The sequence below is a fragment of the Astatotilapia calliptera genome, chromosome 11 (genome assembly GCF_964374335.1).
Source record: "Astatotilapia calliptera chromosome 11, fAstCal68.1, whole genome shotgun sequence".
Classification (NCBI taxonomy): Eukaryota; Metazoa; Chordata; class Actinopteri; order Cichliformes; family Cichlidae; genus Astatotilapia; species Astatotilapia calliptera.
Window position 1 is genome coordinate 10,881,528 of NC_137432.1, and position 12,750 is coordinate 10,894,277.

Sequence of the window (12,750 nt, forward strand, 5' to 3'; positions counted from 1 at the left end):
TTTCCGGATGAGGCGGGTGCAGTAGATGTCCTGGAGGGAGGGAAGAGAAGTATCCACGATCTTCTCCGCTGCTGTCACTACCCGTTGTAACTTTTTCCGTCAGGAGCCATACCGCACAGTGATGCAGCTGGTGAGGATACTCTCAACGGTGCCTCTGTAGAAGGTGCTCGTAATGGTGGTTGAGGCTCTTGCTCACCTCACTTTGCAGAGGAAGATCTTCTGAGATGTGCACAGCCAGGAACTTAGTGCTGCTTACCCTCTCTACAGCAGCACCGTTGATGGTTAGTGGGATGTGCAGGGTGCGAGTTCTCCTGAAGGGACAGGTTGTTGTTGCTGCACCACTCGGCCAGATGGTTAACTTCACTCCTGTAGTAGGTCTCATTGTTGTTGCTGATGTGACCCACCACATTTGATGAAGAGGTTGGAGCTGTGTGATGGTGTGCAGTCGTGGGTCAGCAGAGTGAAGAGAAGGGGGCTCAACATACATGCATCCAGTCTGATGGGGAGGCTATAGTTCAGGACGCAGAGCAAGTCATCTACTAATCAGAAGGTTGCAGACCCAGTCTGCATGCTGAATATCCTTGGGCAAAATACTAACCCCAGGTTGCGCTCTGATCGGAGTGTCAATGCACTGGCAATAGATAGAAAGCACTTACAAAGAGAAAAGTGCTTGTGTGGGTGGGAATGGGTGAAGGAAGCAAGTTGTATAAAGTGCTTTGAGTTTTCAGAATAGAAAAGCGCTGTATGAGAACCTGCCCATTTACCATTTAAATGAGCAGCTGAACCGGTATACCTAATGAAGTGGCTGGTGACCGTATATGTAATGTTATCCACACATGACACTGAATCATACCCGTATTCATTTGGTCTGAACTTATTCACCCACTACTTGAGAAAAACACGCGCTTATACAGTTTGTCCCTGTTTACCTTCCGTACTTACAGACAAGTATGGCGGTCTAAGGGTTGTGGTGACTGCTTTGGTGGCGTAAATAATCATCGTGTGCCTTTTTAAAGCATATTGCCCTCGGCATTCGAGTTCAGCTGAAGGCTACAACTACAGTGCGACTAAGGTAAGAAACTTTAATGTTTTTATTGGGACTGTCTGCACTGCACAGAATAAGAGACACGTGGGTACTAGCTAGCCAATGAGGCTAGCCAAGATAAACGCTACCCTGCGCTTGTTAACCAGTAAAACCAATGAAGAGGGATAAATAAGTGTCAAATGAAGCATTTTAAATGTTTAAATTTACGTTAATGTTAGCCTCCCTGTGTAAACCCTCGTTTAGGGTAAACTAAAACCAGCTCATAAGTGTGAAACGTGATCTGTTGTATAAAAGTTGTACAACTTGAACCCAGTAAGCGTTTAAGTGATGTGTGCGCATATTCAGCATAGCTTGTATCTCCAGCCATGCAGCTTTTCATCTACTTATCGTGAACAACACATTTAAAGAGAATGTAACGGTAATTAATACATGTGCATCAGTAGATAGAGGTACTGTACTTCAGGATGTCGCACTCACTGGTCATGAAGATCTTGTATTGATAGTTTTTTTTAAAGTAATACTTTAATCCATAATTTGCACACTGCATTTTTCTTTATCTATAAATCCTTCTAATAATCATGCTTATTTTGCAAATGCTAATGCTGTTCCTGCACACGTAGCCTTTGCATTCCTAAAACCCTAAAACGGGTACTAATGAAAAAACAGTACAAGGTACAAGGAGTGAGACTGAGGAAGAGTCAGCCATAACATTGCTGAAGAGGTTTCATATCCAAATCTTGAACCATTGCGAAAAACAGTTTAGGAACAAAACAAAGTGTCCACAAAACCATACCAAGAATTTTGCAGGTACTCCGCCTTTATGAGTAAAAACCTTGAAATCTGCTAAATGAAGGAGAGTCTGCAGGCAGCAGTGAAGCATGGAGCTTTCTTAAAGGGATTCTGCCACTATATATTTTTAGGTTACTCCAAAAGGCTGACTAAAGCTTTGCTTAATTTCCAGATCATCATGCCGTCTTCTTGTGACTCTCTGATGGAAGACATCGAGGACATGGTGTCTTCTAGTGACCCCACTCCTCATGAAAGACAGTCTGCTAGAAAAAGTATCATACCAAGGGCAAGGAAGAAGAAAGAGCTCATGAGCGATGAGGAGCTTCAAGCTGACAGGTGTGTCCAGTGTTTGATATTATGTTACTGCCATGGGGGGAAAAAGGGAAATTGTTGGCTTAAAAATAAAAAATTTAACCATGTATTAAAAAAATGTATAAGTAGATATTTTTGTCAGCGAAAAAAGTGTATTTTGGCTTCATGTTAGAAGGAATAACGTCTTTTAGATGGTTTTTAATAATTGTCCACCCATCTCTTAACATCAGTGCACTGAAATGTTTGAGCCCACTTCCATGTGGAGATTATAGTTGTGGAATTCAAGCCTAAAACACATTCAACATACATCCTCTTTATGATTTAACCACCGGCATTTTGTAGAGGGTGTAGCAGCCATGGCAGTTTTTCTTGAAACAACAACTTTAATCGCCACATTTGGACATTTTCTCAAAATGACCAATAATGTTTTTTCTTCATGTGGCCCTAATGCTTTTTCGTACCTGCTCATTTGGGGTTTTTTAGAAAAATGTCATGTTGCCAGCTTTGCACAGATCCACAAATGTAGGCTGAAACATAGATTATGTTTTGTAGTATAGTGGTGACAATCTGTTCTCTTTATTTAGAGAAAGAAAGAAAAAAGAAAGAAATGTAGGTATGCAGTGGAAGTACAGATGTCCCAGTTTCACACTGGGACTTGAACGCATCTCATGTTTGTTGATCTGTGAAATTAGTCTCAAAACTCCACTTGAGATGAGTGTATCAGGTTATTTGTGCACACACATTTAAGGTTTTGTGAGCACGTTTAGTTTTAGACATCTTGGTTTAAGCTTGTCGAATCCGAGGCAAATTCCTCTCATGTTAGAGCTATGAAACTTGGAATAATGATCCAAACACTTTAGTAACAAGGAAAATGACTGTATTTCACAAAGTGTTTTGCAACTTAAATCAAGACACTGCTCTATTAATCACAACTCAGCTGCATGCGTTGCTGACACTTTTTAGAGTTCTGTAAAAGTTACAGTGCTAAGCAAACGATTTGGACGCTATTTCTAAATTCCTCCAAGCATCTCGTTCAACAAAACCAAAAGTTTTCCATTTCCAGCATTTTTACCAGTGTTCTCTTGATTGTTCTATCAATTGTACCCTGTGTGAGAGGTTTCTGGTCACCAGTGTATAATCTGGAAGCTCACAATTTTGGGGATTTCTGAAGGTGTTTACTTAGTTTTCCAAGTGAGTGATGTTTTTAATTGAATTTCCTGAAGTGTTTGAAAGAGTGTTTGTTTCTTCAACTACATTTCTAGTTGTTGTTATAACTGAATTGTTTCTTCCACTACTTAAAAAAATAAAATAAACCCCATAATTTCATCTAACTGCAAACTGTTTTCTTCTGATTAGTTGTATGTTAATATTTAATATATTTATATTTCAGTAATCGGATAGATTAGAAAAATCCCATAGTCATGTTGAGCATGTTTACATTCTACATGGCTATGCTGGGGAAAACTAAATTACAGTCGCTGTACATGCTGCTGTTCCACGTTCATGTTGTCTTAATTTTTGCATTTCTTATCTAACAGAGGAAATGACACCAATAGCACACATCAGCTATACCAAAAACCTTAGAAGCTTCCAAGCCACAAATGCCCTACACAAGATCCCACTGAATCGGAAAGCCACCTTATCAGGGTGGTTTGATATTTACTCTTGACATTTAGTTTGACAGCAGCTGGTGTAAAAGCACCTTTGTACTTCCTCCAACACACATGGGTAATAAAGCAAATTTACAATAGACAGCCTTTTGTCAGCTGGTTTGGTTTAGACATCGATTTTTGCACATCAGGATGATTTACAATGGACGTATTACTTGTGTATTTTTTTAGTTTGATCCCTGGTACCCAAAAGATCTGGATGAAAACATGGGGCTGCAGTCATAACAACTCAGATGGGGAGTACATGGCTGGGCAGCTGGCTGCCAGCGGATACAAGATGACTGGTAAGAAATGATGTAATTGTACTATGTTGTATTAATTCTGTTGATTTGAAGTCAACAGTACCAACAGGAAGCTGCCTATACCATAACGTGACAATAGAAATATTGGATGTATTTTATATTTAGACAAAAGATAAATGGATGAACAGCTACAGTGGTAAATATGGAATTATTCTGGGTGCCAGTTTAGCTCGCTGCTTGAGCAGGGGCAGCGCTCCGGGTCGGCTCCAACCCATGGGCCTTTGACGATTGTCTTCCCCCACACTCTCTGCTTTCCTGTTTATTCTCCACTGTGCAGCTAGTAAAAGCAAAAAAGGCCACCACAAATCTTTAAAACATTTAAATATCATTATTATTGTTAAATGTCTATAGGATTAATGTCAATATTATTATTAAACACAAGAGGGCGGTCTTGCTCTATAAGTACACTGAACCTTAAATGTTATTCTGGTTGGTGAGTTTTATTTTTCATTGAATTGAACTTGTTAAAAACACCTATGGATGAACTGTGCAGTGTAAGCATTTTAATTCACGTCTGCAGTCTGCCAGTCTTTAGGAACCAGATGGATTTTGTTATTTCTCATCGCCATGATTACAGCAGTCATTTACATGCTTTAAGCTGACTTAAAATAGATGAGAGCGTACATGGTTCAGATTACAGCTCGTTAGAGAAAACTGATATAGTGAATGCTGCCTTTCATTCTTCGGTTTTGCGTGAAGACGCTGGCCATGTTCGGTACTAGATTACGGGACGTCTTTCAGGAGGGTTTCGTTGCGAGTGTGCGCAGGTGTGATAGACCGACACAGGTGAAAACGATAACGCAGAGAGTGATATGACACTGAGTTTTGCATTGTAGTCGGTTAAATATGATACTCTGGTGAATGTTTGTGACCTCATGTTTGTCACAAGGAAAATTGATTGTGCCTGGCTTTGTGTGATTAGTTATGTGTTCAGTGTGAGTATTTGTGTTGTTGTGTGTGTGTGTGTGTGTGTGTGTGTGTGTGTGTGTGTGTTTCAATAGACATGCGCCAAGACGGATGAAGAAGACGGAGTAAACCCCTTAGGCATTTTTCTTTCTCTCCGTGGGGTCTCCACAGCCATAGAGCAAAATTAATCACACACTTCAAAAATGCAGATCTACCCACTCATTCAAAGTGACACACAAGACACAGTAAGCCCATGACCACAGGCCAATAGTTTTTCTCCTCATCTGCTAGGCCAGACCCTTGATTTCTCTCTTCTCAGTGCGTTGCTCCTTGCTGACGTAACGCGTCTCTGTTCAGTTTGTCGTCTGTCACCTGCCCCTCCACTTCGTAACAGATCCTGTCACACATCTACTGAAGCTTTAGACTTTCTGTGCTAATTTAATTTGGGATTTTTTTTTAAATTTAGTGGAATGGCTGCAGTCGGAAGAGAGTGTAGAGAAAACTTGTTTGTATTCAGACAGTTGTTTTCTATTCCCACTTTGACCTTTGTAAGGGTAGCATCCTCCTGCCTCTCAATCTGATTACAGCACATGTTGCTTCTCTGGTTGTCTTAAAGTCCTCAGCAGATATACATGCAAGAGGGTGTAATGTAATACACTCTTTGGTAATAAGGTTAAATATTGCTGTTATGGGTATTAGATTATTGTAATCTCTGGGTGAAGACTCTCTCTGTCTCCTCCTCATGTTAAAAGCACGGCTGCACAGCGACCGGGCAGGAAAAGTAGGAAAGGAAAGGAAACCCTTAATAATCTTACGCAGCAGAAAGCTCAAATCATTCAGAGCATGTGCCTGTGAGGCAGACTTTAAACACTAAAAGAGAAAATTGGATATAAATACACATGAGGGTCAGAAGAAAGTTAATTGAATGTCTGTCTTCTATTGTTTGCATATATTTTGCATGGTTGAATACGTTTAGAAAGGATGCACTCCTGTTTGATGTTGTCGTATACATTTGTCTCCCTGGTGTGTGCCCCGGTGGTATGTTTACTCTGCTGAAACGAAGGTTCATTTTCTTTCTGTCTGACGCCGTACTTTGATGTGAAGCTGCTATTTCACAATTTATTTATTTTTTTACTTTTTCTTTGCCAGAACAGTTTTCTGACTCCAGGGTCTTTATGGAGATGTGCATGTGAGCATGATCCCCAAATGGTGCTCAATAGGTGTGCTTAGTTTTTCACGTGATTTACAAAAGTTGTGCTGTTATCTATGGAAGCCTGTTTCCGCCACTAAAAAAAGTATCCGCTGTTTCTGTCGAAATGTGTGGACACACATGAGTGTGCAGGCACAATATTTCGAGAAAATAACTCGAAATTTTAATTGTTTTCTCGAAATTTCAAACTAAAAGCTAACTCAAAATTTCGAATTAGCTCTGCCAATCAGTAATCTATGTGACTGACATCATTTTCTTATTACCTGGAAGGATATGGCGCAGAGGAATGCGCTCTTAAAACCGGATCGCAACAAATTGGCGCTTTTGAGAGCATGTTTGCTGATAGTAACGCCATGTGATTCAGCTAATAACACAAGGATTTAATCATTTGTGAAGCCACGGTGAAAATACTCAGCAATTTGTGCATTCATGACTGGCTGTGACACTGGTAGCTTAGCTGTAGCATTTGTAGCTCAGGGCTTCAGCTTCCGGGTAACAAGGAAATGACGTCATTCACGTAGATTACTGATTGGCAGCGCTAACTCGAGTTACTTTTCTCAAAATTCCGAGTTAATAAGTCGAAATTTCAAGAAAATAACTTGAAATTTCGAGTTATGAATACTTTTGTTTTTAATTGTTTATTTATTTTTTTAGTGGTGGAAACGGGCTTCCATACACTAAACACATTATTTCTTTAAAATAAATAGCGGAGCAGTTGGCAGGAAATGACGCGTCTCAAACATTAGTGAATCAGTCTGTGCGCTTGATTTCTTTGTTCCTCCTCCTATATTTAGCACCTTGAGAAAGGAACTCCCAGAAATGCATATGCAACATGATCAGCCGCAAAAAGTCTCAGTTCCCACCTCTTACAGTCTCCTCACTGTAAATACAGACAGTATTTTTTTTTTTTAAATGGCAAAACCAAGTTTGTGCTGGTGCAGCATGTTAGTAAATCTTCCCTTATAACTTCCTGCAGCCCTAAACATGCGATTTTATTTGCCACACATAAATTTACCTGCTGAGGGCGCGTGCGTTTAGAGATTCCTGGCAGCTGAAAAAAATACATCTTATAACTCTGCGACAGAATAATGCAGATATTTCCACAATGTAAAGGCCATCTCTCTGCTGTCATTCAAGCTGACCTTAACAGAAACGTGGCCACAGCCATAGACTAGATGCACTCCAGTAGTCAGAGGGAGATAGAAACGATGTGAACGTGTGTGAGATTGTAAAAAAACTATTTCTTTATGCAAGTCACATCAAACAGAGCTCGGAATAGGGAACAGTAATAGGTTCCCTATAATAGGAAAAATGCTGATGGCCATCATTACACGTATGCAAGCTTTGTTAGTTGCATGTCTCACATATAACAGGTTAGAAAAGGTGAGAAATTCTTCCATTCACAGCGAGAAAAAGGTGTTGTTTTACCCTGTGCTGTAGCCCAAAATATACCTTTATCTTACATTCATAAAGCCTCAGAGTACGACCGCTGCTTTTCTTCATACGCCTTTTTTTCCACTCTGTTCTCTCTCAACAAAGTATGTTAAAGGTCAGAGTCTTACTGCTAATGCTAAAGGCTTAGTTTGGTTTCTGTCCTCCACAGCTCTGCTTTTTATCCGTGTCTTGTTTGCGTTCCTGTATCTTTTCTCTTTCCCTGCCGTCCTCGTCCCTCCGTCCCTGTCGGAGTTAAAATCTGCAGTCAGTCGTTGCGTTTCAGTGTGAGATTGTTAGAAAGAAATGGACGGTCATGGACAGAATCAGGTGAGATTACACTTGGTAGAGGTGACGATTGTGCTGAATGGTATTGTATGGAATGATGCGCAGTCTTCTACAAAGGCATGAAATTGTCAGGAGTGTATCAAAGGTGGAATTGTGTAGTATGACTAACATAGAAAAAGGCTCGTGAATAGCATGGCGCTGTTGGCCAGATGGAAGATGAGGACAGGTTGAACATTATCATTTGTGAGTTCGAACGTTCCATATAAAATCACAAATTCCCGCCTACCTCTGTAATTTGTACGCCTATGTGTGTTCAAATCCACCACGTCGCTCTGCAGTTTAATGAAAGCGTATGGACAAAGGAGCCTCGGCGCCTCTGAAAATATGACATCACCTTCTCTCCCTCTCTCTCTTATCCTTCCTTCCTGTTTTCTCTCCATCACATCCCCGTGCCCCCCCTTGTCGCTCCTTCCTACCCTTCTCTAACTTTCTTTCTTAAACTATGACATCACTTTTATAGTAGATAGTAGCAGTTCTTGTGTTGGCCTATAGGTGGCAGCCTTTCCCCGTGTAGCAGCCCTTTGTTGTAAGAATGAACCACTACAATATCAGGGTGAGGTCATCCTTCCAACATCCTCTCTTCCCATTCATGGTTTTAAAATGTGTAACTTTCAAAGCTTCAAAGCAACCCCTGATTATATGCAAGCTGTACATGAAGCCAGCTCTCTATCAGTTGTATTATAAACATATAAACATGGAGGCTGCTCTGTTACGGCTTAATGCAGATTGTTGTAGTTGTGCTTAGTTGAGAAAAATCGCTCCTCATCTGTAGCTGGAGATGCTCTTAGCTTGTACATGCAGTGCTTTAAAGGTGTAACTCTCAGGAACGTCTTTTATTTAACCAGTTACTACATTCATATTTGAGATTAGCATATTACTTGGTTGCCACCTGTGGCGATAAATCATATGCCATGGCGTTTATTTGTTTGGTCACGCTCATATTCTAGTAGTATAAATGCACACACACACATAAAATAAATAGTGCTGATTAAATAACAATGGCTCGCTTTGCTCCTTTTAAAAAGTTGTGTGCATCAATGAAAGACACTGTTGTTTACCTGTGCTTTCATTGTCTTCCACTTGTTTTAGTGCTGGTACTGGTTTATTGTGGCTCGTTCTCATTTGCTGTTCCCGCGCACAACCAAAGGGGGCACTCTTCACCCACGCTAGCACACCGACACCAACGAACTGCATTTGAGCAGAAGAGCAATGTGCCAAATAGTGACTTCATAGGAAGGCATCTATGGTCACACATGAGTGTGCAGACACACACAAACACACCCTTCATGGAAAGTCACACCAGGATATTTTGATTGTTTTTGGCTGGTCTCCTCCCCTCCCAATATCTTTTCTGCCATCCAGCCGGGCACACAGCACTTCAGTTAGGATTTTACATACCGGTTAGGCAAAATTACTCCCGGGTACACAATGTCAGCCAAATGAGGCGTTTTCAGTTCCTGGTTTGGACGCAGACGTTAGAGGATATGGGTTTCAGAGAGAGAGAGGGTGTGGGCTGCTTTGATAAAATGATACGAGGACTTAATTGATCAGCAGGTATTACGGGTGCTGCCGTGAATAGAAAATGCTGTGAGTGTCACAGAGTGTGGTTTTTTTCCCTTTATTAAGCCTTGTTTCAGAGCAGGTAATCGTCAAAAAATATGAAATATATATATCGGTTAATTAAGATTGAAGCATTATGCATACTGCTTTTAGTAATAAAAGTATTTTTTCCAACTGAGCTAAAGCACTTAAAAGTGTTTAGTCAATAGTAGCTGAAAAAAATAATAGTTTAAATGTAGATCTAGTATTTTTACTGCTCTTTAATATTTGCTTAGCCTTAGAAAAATTGTTGTAGTATTTGGATGTTTTGGCTGAAACCCCTGAAACAATGTTCTGATGGCGCTCACACTGCATTTGTGTTTCTAGCTCTTCTGTTGCTCTGTGATTGTATTACATCACCGTAGAGTATTCTCACTCTGAGTCTGTGTTCCTCGCATACGTGCCGTCTCATTCATAAAACGGAGCGTGTGAGGACCTTCTGACTGGCTGCCTACGCGCTACGCAACATTACACGCCGTAAAATTATAGCCAATGAAAACTTACAATGTTGCCTGACTCCACCTCTCACATAAACACACACATTGGCGCTCGCAGCCCGCCCGCTCGTACGCACATTTACTCTTCTCACACACAGTTGCAGCCGTGGCGGGAATTGGTGTTGTGCAGAGAAAGTATCTGAGAGACAGTTGCGTTTTCGACAGTCATCATTCTGTAAGATTAGACTTATCGCCTGGTGTCTGTACGCCTGAGAAAAACTCACTGTATGCTCACCGTCTTTCCACTGTGGCGTAGCTGCGCGGCTCGCTTCACTGATTTAGAGAGGGGAGAAGGAGACTGGGAAAGAATGAAGGAGAAGGCAATGTAAGGAAAGATGAGAGGAGGAGTCCGCGGGGAAGGAAAGATGGTGGTGGGATGCGGGGCACAGCAGACGTAGATGGCACTTCAAGACAGAATTAGTCTAAGCGACGGTTTGGAAGTGCGAAGGCGAGCAGGGAGGGCAAGTACGATGCCAGGGAAATGAGCTAGAATCTGGCAGATCTGCAGAAATGGGGAGTAGAGAGATGTAGAGTGTAGTGGTTTGTATGACCAGGAATGACAGGTGAGATGTAAGGGGAGAGGAAAAAAGAGAAGCTGCAGAAAGAAAATAGGAAATTGTGTCTGGCAGCTGTAGATGCAGTGCGAAGGAAAAGATTCCTGCTGGATAATAAATGAAATGCTCTTAAAAGTTAGCAGAATTATTCATTGTCTGAATCATGTAAAAATATAAAATAACTACACCGTGTGTGCTTGAATTGAAAAAGCACTTTGCACTAATCTGCTAAATTTAGAAATTGTCCTCATTTCATTTTTGTGTAATGCAATTTGATGTAAACAAGGAAAAACTATTAAAACGGTAAAGCAACACCTATCTCTCGTTTCTTAGGTATTTACTAAGGCGCACACAGTCTGCAGAGCTGTGATTTTTGTCTGAAGTTGCGATAGAAAGACCCATCAGTCCAGGCAGTCGGGTGTAACCGTTTAGAGATCAGAAGATTAGAGTGATCCCAGCATTGTGCGTGTGCCCGTGCGTGCATGCACATGTGTGTTTTGTTGATCCTACAAGGTGACCCATGTGTAGACGGCACCCAGTAAGTAACCATTTAGAAGCCATAGGATTAAAGACCTTAAAATTCCCATGAGGGAATTATGGATAGAGGAGAAAGAAGGAAAGCGGCATAGGCAGAGGGAAAAGGGGGAGATCGGTGATTACTCTAAGGAATGGAATATTGATAGCATTGTAAACTCGTCTGAGCAGAACAATCATTGCGGCAAGAAATTGTCACGGGGTTTGGAAAACACAGTGTCCGTCTTGGAGATTTTTATTCTCAAAAAAGTTAAATATTAAAAGTAATCTGCATGTGCTGTGGAAATGGGCAAAATAAATGCCTACATAGTAAAGAAACTGCAGGAGGGCAACAAATATGTTCCTTCCAGGAACTCATTCCCGAGAATCAGATCTCCTTCACTGCTGGAAAACCTTTCTCATGTGTATGATTTTAAGGAGCATGGAGAGCAATCAGATTTGACTAAAAAGAGACCTCTCCTCGCTTCGCCGAGGGGGGAAAAACAGAACAAATTTATTTCCGAAAGGGCAGTGATATTTCATCCTTGTTGCCTTAAACCTCAAAGGTAGGAGAGGAAGAAGAATTGAAGCAAAAAGAAAAGCTGCTCCAGTTCCCCATCTGCACAGTCATTTGTGTCCCTGCACTTTCATTTCTTGATGAAGGGAACGAGAGAAGCTGGAAGGAAGTTTCTTTTGCTACTTCCCCGTGGAGGAAGGAAGTGTATTACCTATTCCCTTTAGAATCCAACCAGCCAAGTAAACCCCATGTTATACCAGGAATACCGCCTGCCTTCCACAGGGATTGTGAATACCCTGAAGGGGTATAATGTGAATATCATGGAGGGGATGTAATGGGATAAGGCAGGAGCTGGAGGAAAGGCGTAGGGGTGGAGGGGCAGAAAGGAAAGGAGACTAGCAAAATGACAAGTAAAGGAGGTTGTCTGGAAAAGGGATGAGAGGTGAGGCTAGATTTTGCTCAACATCCATAGTATTGAGCCTTAAATCAAAGCTGGGAGATGTTGGTTTCTGGCATTGAAGGTGGCCTAGGCTTAAAAGAAAAAAAAAATCTATTGGCCTACGACTGACAGTTCCGCTCTGTGGCCAACACACCCACACTGTGTGGGAAATTGCAGGAGTACAGCCTTCACTCCCCTTGAACGCAATCCATCGGGTGCCATTTAACAAGGCATTTAACCCCTAATGTCTCGACTGGAGCTGCTCGATGGGAAACGTGGCACGCCTGTGGATATGTTGGGCAGCTCCCAGTTAGGTGTATGCACCCACCCTCTATTGCCCAAGTCTTGCCAATTCATGTGTAATAATATGACACACAAATACAGCGTGTGTGTGTTCTTGGGCAGTGTGTGTGAAATTTTGTTTATAAAACTGCTTCCTGTTAATATATTATAGTAAGATTATAGTGAGTCTATAGTTCTTGGCTCAGTATAATAGTTCGTTCTTCATCTTTATAAATTTTTTAACACTAAGCAAAAATTTTTCCTTTTTCTAGAAGACTAAAAAATCTTCTTTAGGCTACATTCAATATAAATAAAATAGATGAAAGTGTTTGTATT

General features: G+C 41.1%; 1 protein-coding gene across 1 annotated transcript in view; it reads left to right on the top strand.

Annotated features, from left to right (window-relative positions):
• The first annotated feature begins 111 nt into the window (after nucleotides 1-111).
• cdkal1 (CDK5 regulatory subunit associated protein 1-like 1) overlaps nucleotides 112-12,750 on the top strand; it is a 258,244-nt gene continuing 245,605 nt past the window's right edge. The window contains exons 1-4 of the mRNA XM_026183920.2: nucleotides 112-130; nucleotides 945-1,072; nucleotides 2,007-2,170; nucleotides 3,988-4,100. Coding sequence (XP_026039705.1) covers nucleotides 2,013-2,170; nucleotides 3,988-4,100 — 271 coding nt within the window. The 5' untranslated portion in view covers nucleotides 112-130; nucleotides 945-1,072; nucleotides 2,007-2,012. The remainder of the gene's footprint in view (nucleotides 131-944; nucleotides 1,073-2,006; nucleotides 2,171-3,987; nucleotides 4,101-12,750) is intronic.